The sequence below is a fragment of the Simochromis diagramma genome, unplaced genomic scaffold, assembly GCF_900408965.1.
Source record: "Simochromis diagramma unplaced genomic scaffold, fSimDia1.1 OVJJ01000596.1, whole genome shotgun sequence".
In the NCBI taxonomy this organism is placed as follows: Eukaryota; Metazoa; Chordata; class Actinopteri; order Cichliformes; family Cichlidae; genus Simochromis; species Simochromis diagramma.
In genome coordinates, this window is record NW_024387245.1 from 13,561,792 (window position 1) to 13,585,600 (window position 23,809).

The window sequence follows — 23,809 nt, forward strand, 5'->3', positions numbered from 1 at the left end:
GTATCCTGTGAGAAAGTTACAGGAATTCCAGTGTAGTGATGCAAACTGCAGTTAATTATAATTTAAATCAAGTTTTGAAGAGGATGATTACATGATGCAGGATTAGACCTGTGTTGGAAAGGTCAGTTTCTCTGAGACTGTAAATCTTGCTTAAAAAAAGCTTTTTATTTTATTTTAATTTCGAACAAATTATAGATACTAAAGCTCCTGAACACAGTTGCAACCTTGCTCTCATGTGCCAGAACACAAACACAGAGTTTACCTTGACAAATCCTGCCCAGGGTCACACATACAGATATACAGGAACAAGATCCTCTTAAGTTTTTACCATATATTATAAAATCTCTGTATCCTCTATCCATGCAGTCTCTGGAAGTGTGGCGAACCCCCTCCCAGCCTTCACTTCTGAAATACTTAGCCTCTCCTATATTTTATTTTAACATCCTATCACGTTCCTGATCGTTGTCACCGGCATTCAATTCAAAGTTGAGCATGCTTTGATGTGAAGACTGACAACAGACAAGCAGTACACTGGTAATTATGGCACGAGATGCTGCTGTTAAAGTGTCAGTGCATTTTTAGACTAGTGTAAGGGTTTATATAGATGAGCGACTCACTGTTACAGCCTCCATGGCATGAGTCACCTTTCACCTCTCAGCCTGGTTTCCTAGAATATCCGGTCAGGTTTCTGTAAAGGTGTAAAGGGAAACCTGTTTACATGCTACTAAATGGACAGATAGATAGATATCCATAGATATCTTTAAATACTTCTAGATTTCTACAGGTACACCAGGTTCACAATAAAGGCTTCAGACAAAGAATTTTCACCCACTTCATTACTTCCTCATGTTTCAGTTTGTTGTTGCTTTGGTTCACATGTTTTTAAACAAGCCACTTCCTCATAGCATTTCTAAAACTTTAAGAAACCACACTTTTCTCTTGTTTCTTACAATATCACATAGCATTACCTGTGACAACTGCATGCTCATAGTCTTACCTTAACTTTCTAAACTTTTTTGTTCTCACTAATTATTTTTTCATTCAGTTAGTGAAGAGTTAATACAAGACCATGGCCTAATTTAGCAGAACTGACAACGTTGCTGTAGCCAGGCCTGTCGAGTGACCAATTCTCCTTTTGGTTATTTTAACTTCCTTGTTTTCAGTGCAGCGTTCATATGACAAGCAGGTTCAATAAAAAGGCACACCACGGCTTGTTTATTTTATTCTGTTTCAACTTTATGCAGTGTTTATACTATAAATACATGTCCAATATAGATGTTACGCATGAATCAGCAACTAAAGGAGCCTGTGAGGGTTCTTCTAGAGAGAAGGAATAAAGGGATCGCAGCCTGTGAAGCAGAAAATGACTCATAAACCATGTAAAGAGGACCGCAGTTGGGCTTAATTAAACACAAGTAATGCTCCACATAAACAAAGAAATCAAAGCTTTAAATACATTTCTTAATATATCTAATTATAGCCGTAAACTGCGCACTTTGGCAAATCTTCAGCGATCAAAACCTAAGTGACATTTCACTTCTCTTAAACTGACAAATCCAGTGTTTGCAGTGGTGTATGACCTTAGAAACCAGTGCTAACATAACAATAGGACATTTATTTAAGGCAGGATCACCTGTTGCCTATTTTGTGTCATTATATCTCAAATACGACACTCAGCATGCAAATAACTCTCCACACGATTGGTCCACTAAAAGGAACAGTATCCCGAAGAGTCAGGCGCAAAGGGAAAAATTTAAAAGAACAGCACTGTCTTGTGCAGAGGACATTTATACCCTTTCATCCTTATGCTTAAACTCAAATTGTAAATGATTAAATACTAATGCTTAGCCAGTAAAAATCATTAAACTGCTCCTTAGCACACTGAATGACAAAAAAAAGTGGCTTTATGAAAAACAAAGTGTGCTTTTATGCTTGCTTTTTTGTGAAGTGACAACAAGCCACAAATGTCCTGAAACTCAATGGTTGAAAAAAAAATATTCCCAGTGAAAAGCTGAAATCAGTCCTTCTGCTATGTAGAAAAACTAAAAAAAATCCAGGCCTTATAGAGCATTATTTGTGTTATCTGTCCATCTTACACATCATTATGAGCAATAATTGTCAATAAACGTGACGTGTCTGTATAGGGTTTTTTTCCCCCGAGCAGCAGACATTTTGACATGCCATGACAGGAAGCACACAGGTGTGTTAATGATGGTTGCATTCCACTTAAGGGAGGCGCTTCCGTACGGCATGCTGCTTCACACTGGCAAGGCTTACTGGAAGAGGTAATCCAACTGGGCCGTCATTGACTAAGTGTTGTGCGATTCCTGCTGCGACCACTCTATCCTGCTCAACTTTATGACATCATAAAACATCATCAATCAGAAATGCTTTATTTCATTATATACCACAGAAATATGCTCTGGTATTTGTGTTCCTGTCACTGAACAGCCCTTCTCAAACGGTCTCTCTGCACAGCACGGGACCTCTTCTGTCTATCTGCAATGTTGTAGCCAAGGCTCTGTTTGAGGGCAGGGAAGACAACCCCAGAATGAGATGTTCCACACCTGGGAAAGGATATGTGGATTTAACTCGGGGTGACTAACATGCTTGGCTTTTTTTTTTTCTTTTTAACTCAGAAACCTCGATCTCTGTTGCAAAAGGCAGCTCTGGGCTATTATGCAACCAAGTTTTGTGAAAATTAGCACAACAGGGCTTTGAGGAATCTGTTTTGTGCACTGTGACAGAATACAAAATCAGACAAAATTACATACTGTTTTTCTGGGAATGACTGAAGGCCAAGTTTTGGTAATTTGTTTTCTTCTAAAGACCCGCTGAAACACAAAGAAAAATAGAAACTGTTATCATAATTTTGCTGCTTTGAAGGCTTTTGTATGTCGCCGATGATAAAAATGATAATGCCACTTCACCGAGTTCCATCTGAAAGGTAGGCCTTAGCCACGATGTAGTTTTCTGGGGTGATTTTCTTGTTTGAAACGATGTCTCTGAGCAGTGCTTTCACACGCACGATCTAGATGACACAGGGTTGTACTTTAAGTAACTATTTTAAAAGCCACAACAAACAGAGCTACTAAAACACTGAATAGCTAAGCGTTGCCCTTCAGGCACTTACCTCCTGAGAATGTAAGCTGTTAGCATTATATAGCTGTCGGATGATGATCTCACACTCCTGTAGTGTGGGGGCCCGTGGGGGCTGGGAGGAACTGCTGTGAATTCGGAGAGGCTGCAGTGAAGTGATGAGGCGCCCATTGGCCTCCGTGCCATGGTCCTGCCTGGCTGAATCCAGAATTTCAGTGCTTGCTCCAATGCTACTGCAAGTCAATGAGATAATGTCATTGAGGGCGATGTATAACATGTATAAGCAGTTTAGGTTGAGAATACCTGGTTGTTAACTCCCCCCCACCCCCACCCCCCTCACAGACAGGGGACTAGGTTCAATTCACTGGCCCACTTTGCTTCCAGCAGGATAATTCATGATGTCTCAAAGCTCAGATCATTTGAAACTGCTTTCTTGAACCTGACAGTGGATTCCTGTACTCAAATGGCCTCCACAGTCACCAGATCAAAAGCCAACCTGGTACTAACAGGTCAAGAAGTTTATAGACATGTAAAAAGGCACATATTCCAGAAATCAAAGGGCTCAGACTGCAGACTAGACCAACAAATAACTAATTACATACTGGCTTTTGCTTCTTTACATGCTTCACGTTCATATCCTCATGCTGTTTTATAGTGTTAATTTAACATGCACCATAATACTTGTGTACCTACATCACTACCTAATATGAGACAGCTGACATCTTGTTTTTCTGTAAAGTGATTAAAACACAGAGCTTGAATTAGTGTTCTCCTGCTTTTGATGGTTGCCTTACAGTAGGCTGTTATCTGAGCTTATCTGAGTATCTGCTTAGTAAGTTATTAATGAATGGCTGTTGTGCCATCATATCCATATTACTGCATCTGAATCTAATTTATCCATCAGTTCTTGTGTGCATAGCTTTGAAGAAAAAAAAAAGGGGGGGGGGGGGGGAAGCTAAGATCATTTATGAAATATAACCACACTTTGTAAATACTGAGCTAGATAAGTAGCTGAAAAAGGCCCACCACTCACCCGAGAGCCTGGTCCTGCAAGAGTCTCGTGTCCTGCAGTGGCTCCTCCACGTACAGTCCAGTATGGGCTTGACTGCCCTGAGTGGGTGGTCTACAGTTTTGTCGACTGTGTGCAACTCGTAGAAGAAGAAGGATCAGACATTAAGTTTAGGTGGCACATTGAAATTCACCTAAATGAAAACCTAATAAGTCATTACATGTGCTTAATAAACATGTTACCTTTTCTACTTGACTTAGGAGGCTCCATTATCAGCTTATACTTCAACTCTGCAACATCCATAACAACAGAACTTTAATGTACTGTACACTGCAGGTGGGCTTAAACAACCAGTAAGCAACCCATGTGTCAAAACAGGCCTCGCTGCAGCAAGGATGCAATGACGGATGACTGGGGAGTCTCCTGGTGGGTGGTGACATGTTGTTATATGGAACAGCATGCGGCTCGCTCTGCAAAGTGACACCGGATATCTGCCCACCTCCCACTGAGAAATCATTAAAACTAAACCCTGGAGTTGCCATGCTTCCACCATACCTAGCCTGACCTTGTCTTGCCGCACCTTATCAGGAGACAGGAGTCACAGACGTCACCTCTGTGAATTCTTTAGATAATTATTTGACTTTGTGAGCCATGAAATAGGGTGGTTTCTTGAATGCCACAACCCTTCAAAATTCCCCACAGGGAATAATTGAGTGCTCTATCTGTCTAACTATCCACTATTAAAAAATCTCAGAAAGGCCAAATTAGAGCATTAATTAAAGGCATGTGAAAACTTACTTTTGCTTACTTCATTCATTCCACAAAGCATTCTGCTTTTACTGCTTTTAAAAAGACCTATGGCAGGACTGCTGTCACTGACTTCTATGCTTTTACAAATAATTAACTTACACATACAAGAGTTATGAATGCACTGTTTCTTCACCTTTATTCTCCCGTCTGAGGTTCTCTATCTCTGCGTGGAGCTTCTTCAGCGTTTCCTTGTGCTGTTCTTGTAGGAACTGGACGTTTCTTTGCAGTGAAGCAACCCGGAGGTCCGTGCTGCCGCTCTGACAGGACGTCTCTGCCGCTGCTCTGCCCGCTGGCTTGATAACAGGTAGCGGGAGCCGCTGTTCAGGGTTAGCCGGTAAGCGTCGTAGCGAGCAAGGCTTCTCTAGCCGCCCTACTCTGGTCCAGTGTGGCAAATGGCGCACCGGTGGCAGGTTATGACTTGACATCGCTCTCGGCTTTAGTACTTCAGGCCTCCTTTGACTGAAATAGCTCGCTGTTTCACCCTTCCCATTGTTTTCCAGTGAAGACAAGTTAGCTATAGGTACTCCTACTTATAACTATTTTCACGCTCATTTGGCACGCACTCGTTCATACACAACGTTGCCGTGACAACCAAGATTCCTTTTTTTTTCTTTTTCAGCCCTGACGTCGATCTTTCAGGCCAGCTGCGCATCCTTTCTTTTATCTTATTTCCTCTTCTAATATGTATTTTAACTAGTTTCAATTTGTTTTTGCTGAAATTAAATGTAGAAGTCCTACATAATATTCAAGACTGTTTTTAAAACTGTATTTATTATCTTTAACTTGCAAAAAGGTGTTTTGCTATTATGTATCCCCCAATGATTTGTTTTCGGTTTTCTTGTACTTTAAATGTATTTAGGCAGTTTATGTTAATATCGGTCCTTGCTATAAATAAAGTTTTTTTTTTGTTTTTTTTTTTAATAGAAGCTCCGTCTCCTTGGCTACAACGCTTGGCCAAGGCAGATCTTACGTCCAACCGGAAGTTTAAAAACAATTAAAATTCGCTGTTTGGTTGTCTTTACTTAAAAATCTACCTAAAAGATTAGACTGATATTTTTGTGATTAGCATGTGTACTTGCCGATTTTCTTTGCCTTACCATTTTATATTGTATATTTACATATGTCAAAACTCACTGTATTGTTTGCTATTTTTTATTTATAAATATAACTGAGTTGCATTGAAACTTTGTTCAACTATTAATAAACAAATGGTAATTTTTTTTGAAGGTGGTTGTCACCTTCTCATAACCGCCCCCAGTTTTTGAAAGCCTGATTGAGTTCAAGATAAAATTATTTATTTTATAATTGAACCACCTGTAGACAGTTTGCAAGTTTTAAGCGTGTGTATGATTCTGAGCTAAAGATGAAAAATCACATGTATTTAGTTCCAAGGAGAAGAAGGAGTGATAGGTATCCGGGGTATCATCAACCCCAAATTCATGATGTGTAGAGCATCATGTTTTAGGCGACTATTAAACCAGATACTAACTTTGGGTTAGGTCTGTTTAGAAGAACCTACCCATGTTTTTCTTCCTGATAAATGTCCTTAAAGGTGGGTTAAATTTTCACAAAGGTGGTTCTCAAGCTTTTTTTTTTTTTAATTTTTATTTTAACTGAGAGCACTCACACATGACTGAAAGCTGCAAAGGAAAAAGGTGCCATCATGCATTTCTGGTAGCACCAGTTTCTGTTAAGAGGATCGTGGTTTATGATGGTTTATGTCACTGTGTTTGTGGTTTATAGACTCAACCATTAGTGAGGTGGCTGTTTTCATTTCCGTAAAGCTGCAGTAGCTGTCACTGTGAAGGTGGTTAACTCTGCTGTTATCACTACAAGGGAAGCATTGAAATAAAACTGAGATGTTCCCATGGTTTTATTCCGTGCTGGTAAATTCTAGCAAAATGAAACAAAAAATTTTTTTTTGTTTCCTTTCATGTTTACGGGTTGCATAAGATGCTACTGGGGGGCACTTACTGAGAAATAGGTCAAAAGCCACAGAGTCCCTCTTGCACTGCCAGCCTCTTAAACACAGGGGGCCTTCTAATAAAAGTAGTCTTGAAAAGCAAGTAAAGAATGCCAAGTTTTTAAACCCGAATCGATTTAGTTGAAGAATACAAATGTAAAGCTTCAGTTCAAGTAAAACAAGTCACCACAACAGTTAATGATCGTTCCTTTCACTTTATTCATGATGTAGCTTCCAAACAGTAAATATTACATCACACACACAGGGACACTGAGCTAGTGTCTGTTATGGATATGACAACATTTAAATGCTTTTGCAACATTAAACAGACAATGTGGATGACTGAGCTGAAGGCCTTGTCTTTGGGAATGTATAGGTGGTATGGTGCTGTTCTCTCCATGCCAACAACAATAACTTAAATTACAATATTTACAAGTTTTACAGAATTAGTAACGTAAAAGTGTAAAAAGAAATCATTTGGGTACGTTGTTTAGCAAACATACAAAACAAATTAACCAAATAGGTGACAGGTTTCCTGATTGAGTGCACCAAAGTAAAAATTACTCTTCACTTGCACTCTCTTAGGCATCTCGAGTTTTGCACCCGTCGTCTTCATGGTGCTTTTGAGTCCTACTGGAGACAAACATCTTTATGATTGTATGGGACAGTAAAAAGTGACACATGCTTGAGGTTTTGTTTTTGTTTTTAAATTACGAGGGATCTGAACAGAGCAGCAAGTGCAGAGACAGGGAGCCCGTAGATGATTTGATTTGTGGAATGTACACTTAAACATCTGCATACATGTAGAGCAAAATCTGCATTTCACAGAAACTTGACAAAGGGCAACAAAGAAAATGCACACAAAGGATATGTTGATGAATCTCTCCTCCATTCTTTTCTGCTGACAGGCGTCACTGTAAACGGTCTTCAGACGTAACCACACAACCCCACCTTCATTAACTTGTAAAAGCTCGAGAAATTACACGTTAGGGGAAAGAAAGTACTACAGGTCCTAGATGTGCCACGTTTTATTCCTCAAAGTGGTATTTTACTTTTAGCTAACCACATCCACGCATTCAGTTGGAGTCAAAATTTAAATATTTCCCATGTTACGGAGCTGTCACAGCTTCATCTGCTGCACCACAAACAGCACTGCTTCACAAAACCAAAGCATGCAAACAAACTCTTCTTTAAAAACTTTTTTTTTTTTTTAAAGCAGCTGAAGGAGATTTTTCAGCTGGCCCGCATTTTAGGTTGTTGGGATGAATGTCAAAAAGGTCAATGTAAAAAAACAAACAAAAAAACCCCCACACAAATCTCAGCACTTCAACATGTCACTTTTCAGAAGTCAAACAAAAGGTAAAAAAACATTACCCACTACAATAAAATAAAGCACAAACACAATGCATTTTTTTTTTTGTTTTCAGTGTAAAGAAATCTCTTTTCCATTTTCTTCTAATAGAACTCTCTCATAGCTTATATCATCTCTTTGTCAACACTCCCACATCTAACATTACATTTTGACAGTAACTGTATTACAACTAAAACTGCATTAAAAACATATATAAGCAGATCTCCTGTCATAAACAAGTCAAAGTATCTACAAAAACTGGACACGTTTACCATATTCCACTCACGGTCTTTCTGTACAGTACTTTAACAGTGCAAAAACATTCAGACTTCAGCCCCAAGATCAGCCTAAATGTTAAATATCTAACATTCAGTCTAATATTAATGCTGTTTCTCTCCAGACAGCCCCTACATTCAGATTTGATTATACTTGCTAAATGAGTTGACAGATAAAAGATTAAAAGACAGAAAAAAAAGTGGAATTCATGTGAAGGCATAACCAGCCCCAGCAGCACCTAAGCTTCTGTATACCTGAAGAATATAGTCCAGGTTATTGCAGCATTTTTAACATGATTGTGATCAAAGATGCTAAGAGACCACGTTCAGCCCCTTCTGAATTAAAAGCTATACCCAAGCTTTAGCGCTGGGTAACGAGTGTTTTCTGGACCCATTCTCTGCCTTAATACCAGCCACCTTTTAGAAAACTAATCAAATTAATCCCTTCGACACCGCACGGTGCAAGCAAAAAGGCATGGTCTTTGATATTAAGCAAGTATAGAATCATTAAAGTGTCAGATAGTTTTTTCTTCTTCTATATAGCAGTTTAGTTACCTAAAGTTAATCTAAAGCAAACACACATACACAAAAAACAACTTTGAAAGAAAAAAAGAAAAAAAAAAAAGAAGTTATTTTGGCAACGGTTTTGAAACAGTGCGTGTGCACTTCTGGTCACCAGTTGTAGTAATGCCGCATACTGTACACTTCCTGTCAGCAAGAAAATAATTACATAATCCCCCAAAGAGGAAAAAAAAAAAGCTAAAAAAAAAAAAAAAAGCTAAAAAAAAAAAAAAAAAAACAAAAAAACACAAACAACACAGGAAAGCAAACAAGGGGTATAAAACAGATGTAGATCTGATGAGGATGATAGTCGGACAATCCAACTTTTTTTTTTTTTTCTTCAAATCAGCACATGTCCACAGCACTTCCCCTCCAGTTTGTGATCCTGTGTGACCATTTTGTCTATAGTCGCGCACTGCAAGGTCATAGCAAGGATATCCTGTTGATCTTCAAAAGCTATGCGTTTAGATAAGTACCATATGTGGCTAATGTGAATACTTGGAAATAATTGCTCCTGAATGCGATACTTGAAGTGAGGGGAGTCTTCTTGGCATTTTCAGAGCCGGAACCAAAATCCTCTTTACGTCCAACACGTGTTTGGAGAACCATGAGAGGCGTGTGGAAATTTGGTTAGTAATGTGCGGGGTGCAAACGACTGTCATACTTTCCACATTCCCCAAACTAGTGCAGGGCTATCATATACAGAGCCCTGCCTGCAAAGCTGTGAGGCGCCGTTCAATGCACTCTTTACCTGCAGACACAAAGCAAAGGGAAAGAAAAAAAAAAAAAAAAAGCACAAGTCACGATAAAGCAGCCTATCATACTTAACTTTATTACCACAGGACCGATGAAACACTTTGAATTTATCTGCACAGATTCCCACCAATGAGAGTGTTAGCTCGAGGAACATTCCTGAATTAAATGGTGGTTCTTAGCTGCTGATGCTGAGTGGAGACATTTTCTGTTACTGTGATACGGTGATACTTACATTTGCTAACACTGATGATGTCATCCTGTCCAGTGAGCAGCAGAGACAGGCCCTCCATCAGTAAGAGAGCTTTGTGGTAGCGCAGGACCGATGCTTCCCCCTGGTGGAACATCTCATCTAGTGCAGCAGCCTGAACCTGAGAGGACAGAGTTCTCAGGTCAAAGGTTTGATCTTGTTTTGAGTAAAATATTATATTAAATAATATGTCAAATGCTAACCACACAAAAGGGGGGGGGGGCTGTTAAGCTTTTAATGTGGCAGAACTGTTAAGAGCTGACCGGAAAGCTGTGAGAGAAAGTAGGGGAAAGACAAGACAAGCCGGATTCAAACCCAGGCCTCTACAATAATATTACGGCATATGGGTTGCCTACTCAACCCTGGTGAGCCAAACCAGCACCTTGATAAAGATACTTTTATATCTAAAGATGCTTTGGTCAATTTCCCCCTATGTTCTCCTCTATTTCTCAATTATCCGACTTTTCTTTCGGTTTACCATCTGCACAGTGTGGCTGAACAGCAGCCGTTCCGCTGTGATGGAGGTGATTTGGTCCATTAGGCGATGCTTCCGGGTAAAGAAATGCTCCAGACGGCTGTTGAGTGAGCGGCAGGATGCCACACTGGACTTGTACAGCTCATTTAGTTTTCTCACAACTGTATATGGAGAGAAATTAAAAAAAACAAAAAAAACAACTAAATACATGAATCATAATTATTTTTATATATCCTGCACATGGCAATTTTATGTTTTTAAGACTGTCACTGAAAAAATGAAAAGGCTTATACCTTGTTTGACAGTAGCAGATGGGTAAAGCTTGCCCTGTTTAACTTGCTCCATTGCTGTGTGTAAGGCATTGGACAAGAGTTCTGCAGTTTTAAGGTAGAGAACCAGCTGTTCTGCATGACTGAGGAGGCAATCACACGTAAAGTACTTTAAGTTAAACTCAATTCTAAAAGGACAAATGACACATTAAACACAATCGATACTTGTAGGATAAAAATCTGAATCACAGGTTTATGTTTAAGAAATATTCAGCATAAGAAAATTCACTAGAGGCAGTCAAAAACCATCAAATGCAACAACTACATTTACACTTCAGATTAAAGTCTTCCCAAGAAAAAAAAAACAAAAACTTGAGAATGCCTAAAATCTCATCCTCTACAAATGAGAGTGCCTCAGGCTTTTTACTTTTGCCATGGTGTCCTGAGCAGCAGGCACTTGGGCAGTTTTCTCTTTTCTATTTGCTCCCAGCACTCTCTGGGCAAAATGCAAATATTCTTCATTTCAAGCTGAAGTACACAACAAAAAAAGTCCCGGGTGCATAAAAACACAAAATGACCTACATGACGACTCCTTCACTACAACCCGCTGCTTTTACTTTAGTTTTTGTCCTGCAGCAAAGATGCATTCAAGCATATAAGCTTACAATTAGATTAACATTACAGCAACAAAAATAAAAAATAATTAAATGTATTCCAATTTCTTTTTTCCATAGCAAGTCTCTGAGGCACCAATACAATTTAATAAAAATGTCCAAGACCCCAGAGGCTTATCACCAAACGCGGCATAAATCCAGGAAATCGCCATGGTATCATTTCCTCCAACAAAGAGGCACAGCCACAGCAGATATGGCCTTACCTCCACTCTCGGCTCAGCGAGCTTATCTGATCTGCTACCAGGCTCTGCTGCTGAAGGAGAGAGAGATGAGAAAAGTCCCCCTGCTCCCCTGTCACTGTAGCACCACGGGCAGCAGCCACCTCCATTAGACACAGAGCAAAATCCAATGTGAACCGCAGCCTTTGCACAGTGTCTGTATGCTCCTGCTGAACTCCGACAGACACGGAAGAAAGACAGGCAGAGAAAGGGAGGGGAGGGTATAATGACAGAATTTTAAACAGTGGACACCAGAATGAGGTTTTGCATTCAATCTCCATGGGTGAAAAAAGCCCAGGATTTAAAAAGAGACAGGTCATTCAGTGCTTTCCATAAATCCATTTCAGCTTTTACCTTAAATTATTTTTCTACAGTGTCGTGAACTAAAAGAAAAAAAAAAGAAAGAAAAAAACCCCCAAACACCTCAATGACATTGTTTTCCATCCTTCCTTATGGCCAACACTCTTTAAAGGGATACTGAGTATTCTTTAGTTCAAGATCACCCTGACTGATGTACACAAGAACAGGAAAAGTCACTGCTACACACAAGCTCTGAACACAGAAGACTCCATCCTCATTACTTTCCAGAGGCATGTGGAATCTGGCATCTCACCTCCATCAGTGTCTCTTCGGGCAGCTCGGGAGCCTCGAAGGTGACGCGACCGCCCATGTTGGCTGTGATGGGATCGGGGAAACTGTAACGAGGACTGGAAGAAGCCTCAAAGCCATCCAAACAGGTGCCTGTCGGAGGGTGACGGCTGGTTAAGGAGCCTGCAGGGCTGCCTGAAGTGAATGAGCCTGCAGTCAGGGAAAGAGACGGCAGAATGTTACACTCAATGCCCGAGGCAATTATTTTTCATCAGTGCAGCTGGCTGCTGGTATTCATGTTTCCTGATTGTTCATAAATACACAAATACACACACATACATATATACATACATATATATACACACATACATACACACGTATGTATGTATGTATGTATGTATGTATGTATGTATGTATGTATGTACATACATACATAGCCCCACGCAGGATAGCTCGTTAACGGAGATTTGCCGTGTTGTGGCGTTAACGTCATTTCAACGACATTAACGCTGACAGCACTAGTGGGAACACAACGAATATGACTGCACATTTACACCGACATCATCCTAGTGCAAAGACAAAAACAACAAGCATGCATGCTACAAACTTTACCCGAGTCATTTAGACAGCCGTTAGCACATGATTCTCCTTATGGGGACCTGATATGTTTAATATTGTGGCGAGCTCAGACAATGAGGAGACGGAGGTGTCGTTTGGTCTTGCTTCCCGTGAGCTAGCACAGCCGTTTATTGACATCTGCAGAAGAACACTGCTGCTAGCTAACTGCTCAGCGCGGCAACCACACAGCAACAACAACACACAGAGCGCCCTCTGACCCCGGAAGGACACACCGTTGCAGCGAGAAGGCGTCACCCGTCACTATGGCAACATAAACAAAACATAACTGTACAAACAGAAACCCAAACAGCCCTGACCCGCTACATAGCCCCCACCTATTACCCCACACAAAGTCCTGCAAATGTCCAGCTGCCTTCTTTTGGCGCACCGGCCGGTCACAACCGGCGGGGGAAAAGTCACTCGGGTCAGAACATGGGGTGCCACCATCATCCCACTTCTGACACCAATGTGGCGAGCTCAGACAACGAGGAGACGGAGGTGTCTTTGGTCTTGCTTCCCGTGAGCTAGCCAGGGAGCACAGCCGTTTATTGACATCTGCAGAAGAACACTGCCGCTAGCTAACTGCTCAGCGCGGCAACCGCACAACAACAACAACACACAGGGCGCCCTCTGACCCCGGAAGGACACACCATCCCAGCGAGAGGGCGTCACCCGTCACTATGGCAACATAAACAAAACATAACTGTACAAACAGAACCCCAAACAGCCCTGACCCGCTACAATATCCTGCTGAGAATATAGCCCAGAAGAAGCGTATAGTATAGCTTTTATTTTGGAATGAGCCATTTCTCTGTAATAAACTCTCTTTTCCAAAGATGAGTGATTCCTCAATCAGATACAGGTGTTACCGCGCCAGATCCGCGGCCCCGAACCGTAGTAAGGAAACCTCTGGCAGTTACTTGAAGGTTCCGTAACTGACTCGTAGCCGGCAACAGCTTACTATACAGGTCAACTCCGCTAGCAAAAAGATCGAAGGAGGCGTAGGAAACTGCTTCACCGAACTTTATTTCTTCTCTAAGGCACGAACACCGCGTACAGTGGGCTGAAACAGTTTACTCACAGCGAGCATCGCCGACACAACTCTGGCTGTCGAGGGAGTTATTATACTCCTTTTATTTATTTTCTTTTCGTCTCTTCTGTAGCTAACCGTTACTTTTTCCCCTTCTCCGCTCTCTCTCTTCACACACACACACCAGGCAGTCCCGCTACACACATCCCGAATACATTTCCCATCAGGCTTCATCCTTAAAGGGCCATGCCTGTAACACAGGGCTTGCAAAATCGCTAGCCCGACGTCCCGAGGCTAGCGATTTTTCCAGTCGGGTTACCAAAATCTATCTCTGCCCTGCCCGTTGGGCTATTGTAGGAAGGAAAAATATATGTCAATGCTTTTGCATTCTTTCGGAAATGTAGCTGGGTAATTATGTCATTGGCATCGGTGAGCCACTGTCAATATGTGACATATTGAAATCGCGTTTGAATTTGCGCTTGTTTTTTGCTTTCACTTTGCAAATGTCCAGGTGCCTTCTTTTGGCGCACCGGCCGGTCACGACCGGCGGGGGAAAAGTCACTCGGGTCAGAACATGGGGTGCCACCATCATCCCACTTCTGACACCAATGTGGCGAGCTCAGACAACGAGGAGACGGAGGTGTCGTTTGGTCTTGCTTCCCGTGAGCTAGCCAGGGAGCACAGCCGTTTATTGACATCTGCAGAAGAACACTGCCGCTAGCTAACTGCTCAGCGCGGCAACCGCACAGCAGCAACAACAACAACACACAGGGCGCCCTCTGACCCCAGAAAAACACACCGTCGCAGCGAGAGGGCGTCACCCGTCACTATGGCAACATAAACAAAACATAACTGTACAAACAGAACCCCGAACAGCCCTGACCCGCTACAATATGCTGCTGAGAATATAGCCCAGAAGAAGCGTATAGTATTGCTTTTATTTTGGAAAGAGCCATTTCTCTGTAATAAACTCTCTTTTCCAAAGATGAGTGATTCCTCAATCAGATTATTTATTTTTTTAAATTACTTTTGTTTCAGCAACATTAAATTTAAAAACTGTACTTTTGAGTTAAAAAAAAAAAAAAAAAAAATAATATATATATACACACACACACACACACACACACACACACACACACACACACACACACACAGGTATTGTTTAGGTTTTATGCGATACCAGTACCAAACTGGTGCTTTTGAAACTGTGCCGGTGCTTAAACGGTGCTCGAACCGGTTCTTAAAGAATGGAGAACACAAACTTTGTCCAAAAACCTCTCATATTTAGCTGTTTTGTTTTTTTGTGAAAAGATAACAATGTTAGCCTTTTCTGCAGCTATAGGGCATGTATGGTATCACTCTTGGCTGGAAGCAGTGCTTAAACAATGGAAAAAAAAAAACAAAAAAAAAACAAAACACAAACTTTGTCCAAAAACCTCTCATGTTTAGCTGTTTCCCTCTTTTTCTTTGGTCATTTTAGCCTTTTTGGCCAGGGTGAAGGGAGCATCTGCCATCAAACAAGAAGACAGCCGCATGTAACTACGACGGTGTTTGCTAGTTCACCTTACGTGCATTAATGTAATAACGTGGTTAGCCTACTCAACGTAAATTACACACGAACAACATTAAGCTACTCACGCAGAGAAGAACGGCTGCTACTGCCATCATCATCTGTCATCATTTCTGCTACACTGGGAGGGCTAGGGGCCAGGACTCTCCTCTTCGGGTTCTTGGGGTATGTTGCTAACTCCACGTCCGATAACGGGCAACCCACGCGCAGTAGATGTGCTCGGTGTGAGGTCTCGCAGCAAGCTATCAAATACGGCGCATTTCTCGGCTTTTAACAAAATGCTATAAGTCGCCAGGTGTTTCATCAGATTCGAGTTGTTACCTCCTTTGCACAGTGTCACAGTATCATCTTAAAGCACTTGTTGCAGGCTGCTGAGTTTGCATCTTTTGCTGTGAAGTACAGCCAGACTTTTGACCGCTTTGCCTTGGGCATTGTTAATCTGTAGCTCTGCTCTAAAAGAATGTACGTACCTGGACCTGCCTACTATCCTCGGAAAGGTAAAATGATTGGCTAGAATTCAAAGTGTATCACATCTCAGGAAAAAAAAGCACCGAAATGTGCGCTGCTTTTCGGTCTGGTTACTACCGTTTATGTCAGAACCGCTGCCATAATGGCACCGGATACTGGTACATCCACCCACCCACACACACACACACACCCACACACACACACAAACCAGAACATTTAATTTCCACATTACTTAAAATGAAAAACTCAGCTCTGTACTGCCCGACTGTGAATCATTGTAATACTGCCATCGTGCTGCAGATGCGATTTGGAGATGAATTACTTGTATTCAGCTCTGTCAACATGTTTTCATGCACAATACCTGAGTATTTTCTCTGTCTGGAGGTAAAGGGTGGAGTGCTGCCACTAGGTGGAGATCCTACAGTGAAAACCACCTGTGCTGGGCTGCCAGAGCCTCCCCCGCCACCCGGGGATCCTTGAGAAACAGAAGGAGGGAACAAATTTGACATTTTTCTCCCTATGAATCACTATCAGTTCCAAACCTTTACATGCGTCAGTGGTTAAACTGCAGAACATTGTGTGTTTTTTCGTTCATGCAACAGTCGTGTCTACCTGTTATGTCTATGGCTTTTTCAGAGGTCAGGTTCTCTGTGCTGCCTCGGTCACCTGCAGGTCCACCGGGTCCAAACGCAGCCATCAGCAGCACGTCGGACAGACCACCGGCACTTTGAGACCTGCTTAAAGGAAACATGACACAGAGACAAGGTGTTTATTCATTTCCTTCATTTTATTAGTTAGCCATATCTGTATCTACATATTCTGTAATATAATTTTACATCATATTTGGATAATAAAACAGTACACTATATAATAAAAAGTCCAAAGAATAAAGAAAAGGTAGAGAAAGATTTTAACTCAGCAATGTGTGCTTTTAAGTGCCCAACATTGCCTGTTTTAAACTAATTTTACATGACACAAGCTTCTCTGTGTACCCTGGTTCTTTGTGGATTGCATCATCGGGGAACATAAAACAAAGAACAGCAGAAACAAAACACGACCTTCCAAAGCTCTTGGTATCATCATTCCATCTGTGGATGCAATGAGGAGAATGGGTGACCGATGTGGGTGCTTGGTGTACCAGGTCTCTGAGCTCTGCTGGGGCAGTCCTGCTGCAAGGAGAGCCTATGACCATACCCTGCTGTGTCAGGAAGGTCACCAGGTTCGGAGAACTCGGAGTCTTGGGGAATTCAAATGGCGGGATGGCCTGGGCGAAGAGGAAACATGACAAAGAAAAAGGTTAGAAAGGTTGGGTTAAACCAGTTGGTGGTTTTGTCTCGTCTTGCGTACATAAAGAAAAAAAATATTTTTCTCTCTGTTTGACACACAAAACACAGACCTACCCTGGAGGGGGAGCCCAGAATAGTGGGGAGAGGATTACGCTGCATCAGCTCACTCAGTCTGGGAGAAGAGTGTAAGGGGCGGACAGCCATGAGTCCGGCTGAGGGAGTACCCAGAGGGTCCGAGTGCTGCTTTCGGATTTTTTGCCTGCCACCACCAGTGGCACAGTCCAACAGACAGGGGGCACTGTGGAGCCTTGTGCCAAGTCCTGCCCTCTGTGGTTGCTGCTGAGAATTCAGCCTGGGTTCAGTGTGCTGCAGAGCTGCAAAGTGGGACAGAAGGACATCAGAATATTTCTGCTGCTAGACAGCAGGTGGCAATGCAACATGAAGTGTCAGACAGGCCTAGAAAACAACAAAGCTAGCAAAGATGGACATGTCCTGTCTAACTCCCCCGACAGCATACATGTCTGGGAAGAGAAGGTTCTGTGCGAGGAGGACTTGAAAGCAGCTGGTGAGAAAAGTATGTGATGGCGGTTTCATTTTCTCAAGCAATAACTTTTAAAATTTCTGACCACACTAACCCAAGAGGAAGAACACCACCACACTGTATTTCACCTCTGTCTGCAGTTCAGTTTTCATGCCAACCACTGGAAATCAATAATAATTTTAGAGGTTAAACTATTCAATAATTTATAATCATTTGCTCTGCTTGGTCTTTTTGTTAGTGGATTTTAATTTAACCTCCAGTTAAAGGTTAGAAAACTCATCGCATGTTCACACAGCCCCAGTTTATGCCTTAAAATGTCTTTGTCTGCTTAGAAGCCCCACATATTCAATTTATAAATACTCAAAAACAAAGAAAAATGTCAGCAAGTCATTGTGCATCAAAAGCTTAAACAACTCAGATAATTTCTGCTATATAAATGACAGAAGTAGATTTATATCTACAAGTTATAAATGACAGTATTAAGTTAAAAAACAAAGAGAGAAAAATAATCTCACTTTTCAGATTTCCTTAACAGTTTTTGCTCCTCTAGAAATCATTTGCACCAAAACAAACTTTCCCTGATCTGCTTATAACTAATATCTATAATTTATAATATGGTTACAAACAGACAAAAGACCGGCTGGTGTAGTTTTAATACCTTTCAAATATCGTCACTGGAGTTTGGCACCAACCAGTTAGCTCTAAGCTTGCACTCTATCATTCTACAGCTTCCATACTTTTAAGCCAGGTTGATGCAGAAGCAAGTGAAGCATGGCCTTCAAGTTACCTTGAGGAGAAAGCTGCAAAGTTCTGGCACCTCCCAGGGAGAACCTGCGGGTGGTGGTGGTGGTGGTGACAGCCCCCTGCCCATAGGGTGGTGAAGGTCCAGTCCTAGCACAGCCCAACAAGCTTCCACTGCTGCAGCGGCGCACTGGTGTTGACAGCCTAATGAAGTGAGTCTTATGAGTCACTGCACTTCCATCAAGAAGTGTAAAAGCTAACCTGTAAATTTAGTTTTGCAACAGTGGAGTTTATACATTTATAAATGTGTGTGTGTGTGTGTGTTTCTTTATGCAGACCGTGGCGAACCATCCTGTTTGGTAGAATGGAGGTTTTGCTCCATACGCTGGTAATTCTGGACCTGAGTGGGGACTGGAATAGGCAATGACTGACCATGGTTTCCATAGCTACTTCCCGAGAACTCGCTGGGCCTGACAACAGTGAGAATAACCGAGGGTGCCAAGGGAACAGTTAGATAAGAGAGGAGACAGTCCGTGTGCTTGTGTACACACATGCGTAGTTAACACTTTCCAGAGGAAGCAGATGTGACTTATTAATTTGCACAATGTTTACGTACAAACGACACATCGACTAACATCACAAAACAAAAGATTAAGATGACAGTTGTGGAGTAACTGTGTATGTAATAGAGAGATAAACACTGGGACAATTAAGCTTGTTAAACTAATAAAACTGACTTAATTAAAAACCTTCTGACAGTTTATAGTGAAGAAAATTTTGTGCATGAACCTTCGGTGCTTTAGTTGAATCCAAATTACTTTACCAGCTGCTTCTTTCTTGCACCATGTAACTATACAATAGGGGAAATAATTACTTGATATTCTGTTGAATTTGTTCACTTACAAAGAAATACACAGTCTCTAATTTTGAAAGTAGTTTCAGCTATTAGTCTAACTATTCGGATATATCGCAGAAATTACTGTGAAGCCAGACGTGAGGTTGTGCTAAAAACATTGAAACCAAACAAAGGAGGGTAAACAGTTTTTAAAAGAAAAATATAAAGGTAATATCAAAGGTGGTCAAAAACAGCTGATTCAACCCTAGACTCCAGAGGGTTAGGTGATGGAGTGGCCCAGACCAGACCTCAGTCCTTTAGAAAAATCTGTGGATAGAGCTGAAGCTTTGAGTTGCCAAGCAACCTGGAGGATTTAGAGAATTTCTGTAAAGAGGAGTGGGCCAAAGTTGATGGTTTCAAACCTGCTGACCAACTGCAAGAAACCTCTTGCCGCTGTGCTTGCCAACAAGGGTTTCTCCATCAAGTCAAGTTTTTCTTATTCCATTCAGTGACACACAAATCCACCTAAACCTTTTTTTAATAATGTGTTTTTTGAATTTTTGTCCCTCCTTTAAAATTAAACTACAATAAAAATTAGAGACCGTTAATATCATTGTAAGTGAGCAAACTTGCAAATTCATCAGGAGATCACCTAATTAACTCCCCCACATTTACCACCATAAGAAAAAATTTGGCTGTGTGCAGTTACCTGACAGGACTTGGTGATCCACTGTAGGAAGGCGAGTGCGGCGGTGTTTTGGCTTGGTTACACAGACCAGCAGAAGCTAAAAGAGAGCTAATTAAAGTGGAGAAGAGAATAAAACCATCACAATGTTATTCATGAACAGTTTAGAGGGCGTACACTTTCACAGCTAATATAAGTGTGATTACTAACATAATTTATCTTCCTCTATAAGCCCGATTCTGTAACAGTGCCAAAGAAGTGCATTTAATTAACATATCAGCCGCTGTGCTGGATATTAATGAATAACTAGCTTTTGCTTCTCACCCGCTGTTCATTAGGCTGTCCTGCAGCACTTTACTCTCACTTGTCAGCTCACCTGCTGAACAAAAACAAAACTGTTATAAACTTGAACAGCCTCATAGCACAGCACTTCAGCTTGAGAAATGCAATATAAATGTCAGTCTATGGAAAGAAAAAAGGCTACAAGATGAATTCAAGTCTACTGAAGAGCTCCATGTAATGTTTATGCAGGGACTCGATGAAAAAGAAAGGTTTTCTTACTGGTGAAGTGAGCAGGCACTATCACAAAGTCATCTGTGTCACAGGAGGATGAGTTCTTGCTGCTGCCGCCACCTCCAGACGAGTCCTTAAGGAGAAAACCAGTGGCCTCCTGGGTGGGAGAGGCCAGAGCTTTGGCTCGCAACTGCTGAATCTCAGCAAGCGACTGCTACAGAGACAGGGAGACAGAAGGTGGCATATTAAACACAGAGGAGGAACGTATAAATTAGTCATCAGAGAAGGGAAAGGTGAAAAAGTTGTTGCTTCTATGAATGCAAATAAAACTTTACACTCATCAAAAAAAAGTAAATACAAAAATCTCTGTTTTCCTCCAGAGGTCGCCGCTTTGGGAAATTAGTGCACATAAAAAAAAACAAACAGATAAATTTAAAAAAGTTTTTGGCTTCTTTGGGGAACTTTTTGTGTTCGTGCTCGTCCCCTCTGGGGGAAATGCTGGAGGAAATATAAGAAATAACAAACAAACCGGTGGTGAGGCGAGGTGAGACGTGGAAGAGCTGCTACAAGAGCTGGCTGATGCAGAGCTGGGCAAACAAGTCATGGTCACAGTAGGAGTTGCTGAAATGAAATTCAACACAGTTGTTAGTTTATGAAAAAAGAAACTTTGTGTGTTCAGAATTAAAGTCCACAGGACTTCCAGGTGTTATAACACCCGTTCTATCTTTACGTGACTGGCCTGACTATCAGATCTCATCCTGTAAACATTACTTCAGCCACCTTGTTTTATTTTTAGGGTTATATTTTCTATTGAAGCAAATGGAACATATTTTGTATTTGTATCTATATTAGCCCCTATAATGTCCTCGGGATTCCCATACACTTGTTTGCCATACAGCTAGGGGTCATTTTCGACCCGAAGACAACACAAGGGTTAAACCTAACTAAGGAAGTAATACTGTTTGTTCTTACTTACTCTTTTTCACAGATGAGCTAGCCTCCAGGAAAGGATGACAAAAAAAGTCATCTACCAGGGAGAATAAATATAATTAATGAGAGGAAGTTCACAGTTTTCCTCTGCATGCAACAAACTAAGAAACTGTAACAACATCTTTTGCATAAACAAAGTTTGATCCAAACATGCACGAGTGAAATATGTAGAGTATGAATGAATGTTAAACATTTTCTGACCAAAGTCCATGCGGTCTTTGTGGTTGCGTTGCAGCAGACCCAGCAGCAGCTGCCTCAGGTGGCTTGAAGTCTCTCTGGGAATGCTGTAAAACAAATACAACAACAATCAGTCTTTGCTTCATGCAAATGATTAAAAGGTCACAACTCTACATACAGCAAAACCTTCAACTCCACCTTCAACTCCTACGCTTCACTCTTTATAGATTTTCTAGATTAAGACATTTCTTAGGCAATTTATGTGTATTAGCAAACAAGAATAAATTAATGACTTATGGCTTTTTTCCAGGTCTTTGATAAGCTGACCTACAATATGGCATCTTAATAAGCCACAACTTTCAGATTGGTTCTGCACTAAACATCCAAACAATACTTATATTCTAAGAAATACCTTTATAATAAATGCAGAAAACTAGGACATCATTTTTTTTTTTTAAACATATCGTCATTTCAACATAATTTCTTACTTGGGGCTGAGATTCTTGTTTTTTTCATAGAACAGCCGGAGATCTTGGGGACTGCTGGCCTGAAGATGGCAAAAAGTCACAGATATATTGGGAAAACATAAGAAAGTCTGTAAGAGTATGCATATACACACAGAGTAATTACACGATTACACTATTCTAGTGCATTGCTGTATACATTTTTATTATATCAGGTTTTGTCACTGCACTGCAAACAACACACTCCATTTACTTGAGTAACAACTTTTATGTACACATATCAGAGAACAAGGAAAACACAGCTGGTAATTTAAAAATGCTTTTGGATCAGTTGAGGAAGAGCACGTAACAGGTTTTGCTATATTACGCTTCATTTTAACACCATTGTCAACGTCCACATTTGGCATCTTTAATCTACATTTAGCCCGATACAGGCTGAGGAAAAACAAAAGGGAGATTTTTTTTTTTTTTTTTTTTTAAAATGTGTGATGTTAGAGCAGTTATAAGGAATTCAGTAGAGAGAAGCAGTGCAGGACTGTAGCTGCCAAAGACAAAGAGAATAAAGAAGTCACAATGCTGGAGTTGTTGTTTTGTCCCTGCTGGTGTGCAGTCTGTACTGCTATTGCAAGAATGCCCACAGATTTGGAGCAAATGACAAAAGCAAAAATATTTTCTAATCTGTGTGCTAGTTATCACATCCTCACAATGAGCTGATATTCCAATGTTTCAGGCACTTTTGATTTGAGGTTTTTATCCATATCCTATCACATCCTATCATCAGGGATGCATGTGCCTGGTTTCAGTCTTAAAGTTCAAAGTTCAACATGTCAGTGGTCCAAAACATGCAGTCCTAAATAACAATCTTCAGCAAAAAGATTATCTGAAGGTCTTGAAATAGATGATAAGCCCCAACATAACAGTTTAGAAAAGCCTAAAACTGGAGCTCTCTTAAAGGCGCAGAGTGGACACACCAAATACTGGTTTGACTTCAAGTTCAAGTTTGTTATGGAAGAGAATCTGGGCCACCGGAGGGGAAAAAAAAAAAAAAAAAGTGGGCACATCTTCTTTTCCAGAATTCTGAGAAAAAAAAAAGTCAGAATTCAGCATTCCGACTCTTTTTTTTTTTTTTTTTACAGAATTCGTTTCTCAAAACTCTGAGATTAAAGTCAGAATTCTGACTTTTTTCTCAGAATTCTGGAAAGGGGAAGAAAATAAAAAATAAAAATAAACGTGCCTGCCTGCCTCCCCCCCGGCTTGGCCAAGAATCACTATAAAAAAATAAAAACTTTTATTTTACCTGAAAAGGAGCTTTTCCAGTCAGGCACTGAAACACTATTGTTCCTATACTCCACAAGTCAGCCTTGGCATCATAGTTTTGGGACATAATTACTTCAGGAGCCTGGTGAGAAAAATTAAAAAGGGGAGGTGAGATCAATTTTAAAACTTTGAGGGACAATTGATTATTAAATTCATATTATATTCATCCCTGTATTGTTTTACAAATCGCATTTAGTTAAAAATGTAACAAATAAATGAATGAATAGGACTGCAACAATCTCAAACAGCTAAAATCACCATATTTGAATCTGCCAACTG

The 23,809-nt window shown here is 40.9% G+C and overlaps 2 protein-coding genes across 6 annotated transcripts in view; both read right to left on the reverse strand.

The window, feature by feature from the left end:
- Nucleotides 1-2,155: 2,155 nt before the first annotated feature.
- On the reverse strand, nucleotides 2,156-5,527 carry si:ch211-222n4.2 (uncharacterized protein LOC101885505 homolog). 2 transcript variants are annotated; one of them, XM_040053283.1, is made up of 7 exons: nucleotides 5,052-5,527; nucleotides 4,351-4,398; nucleotides 4,133-4,247; nucleotides 3,134-3,329; nucleotides 2,931-3,031; nucleotides 2,775-2,834; nucleotides 2,156-2,567 (listed from the first exon to the last, which is right to left on the reverse strand). In XM_040053283.1, exons 1-7 carry the CDS (start codon nucleotides 5,341-5,343, stop codon nucleotides 2,441-2,443), a joined length of 939 nt encoding a protein of 312 aa, XP_039909217.1. In that variant the 5' UTR covers nucleotides 5,344-5,527; the 3' UTR covers nucleotides 2,156-2,440. The 2 variants fall into 2 exon arrangements, with proteins under 2 accessions (XP_039909217.1, XP_039909216.1); XM_040053282.1 differs by having other exon boundaries at nucleotides 3,134-3,332; nucleotides 5,052-5,525.
- Nucleotides 5,528-7,076: 1,549 nt separating this feature from the next.
- Nucleotides 7,077-23,809, reverse strand: part of ulk1b (unc-51 like autophagy activating kinase 1) — a 29,673-nt gene continuing 12,940 nt past the window's right edge. The window contains exons 8-27 of one of the 4 annotated variants that reach the window (XM_040053280.1): nucleotides 23,511-23,612; nucleotides 22,238-22,296; nucleotides 21,774-21,856; nucleotides 21,559-21,609; nucleotides 21,112-21,203; nucleotides 20,631-20,796; nucleotides 20,394-20,445; nucleotides 20,094-20,180; nucleotides 18,888-19,019; nucleotides 18,596-18,753; nucleotides 17,382-17,641; nucleotides 17,040-17,245; nucleotides 16,594-16,715; nucleotides 16,343-16,456; nucleotides 12,321-12,505; nucleotides 11,693-11,877; nucleotides 10,840-10,958; nucleotides 10,550-10,707; nucleotides 10,057-10,192; nucleotides 7,077-9,819 (exon numbers count right to left, since the gene is read on the reverse strand). In XM_040053280.1, the coding sequence (XP_039909214.1) occupies nucleotides 9,764-9,819; nucleotides 10,057-10,192; nucleotides 10,550-10,707; nucleotides 10,840-10,958; nucleotides 11,693-11,877; nucleotides 12,321-12,505; nucleotides 16,343-16,456; nucleotides 16,594-16,715; nucleotides 17,040-17,245; nucleotides 17,382-17,641; nucleotides 18,596-18,753; nucleotides 18,888-19,019; nucleotides 20,094-20,180; nucleotides 20,394-20,445; nucleotides 20,631-20,796; nucleotides 21,112-21,203; nucleotides 21,559-21,609; nucleotides 21,774-21,856; nucleotides 22,238-22,296; nucleotides 23,511-23,612 (2,523 nt within the window). In that variant the 3' untranslated portion in view covers nucleotides 7,077-9,763. Of the gene's footprint in view, nucleotides 9,820-9,843; nucleotides 10,193-10,549; nucleotides 10,708-10,839; nucleotides 10,959-11,692; nucleotides 11,878-12,320; nucleotides 12,506-16,342; nucleotides 16,457-16,593; nucleotides 16,716-17,039; nucleotides 17,246-17,381; nucleotides 17,642-18,595; nucleotides 18,754-18,887; nucleotides 19,020-20,093; nucleotides 20,181-20,393; nucleotides 20,449-20,630; nucleotides 20,797-21,111; nucleotides 21,204-21,558; nucleotides 21,610-21,773; nucleotides 21,857-22,237; nucleotides 22,297-23,510; nucleotides 23,613-23,809 lie in introns of those variants that run through there. The other 3 variants (XM_040053278.1, XM_040053277.1, XM_040053276.1) reach the window with 3 other exon arrangements.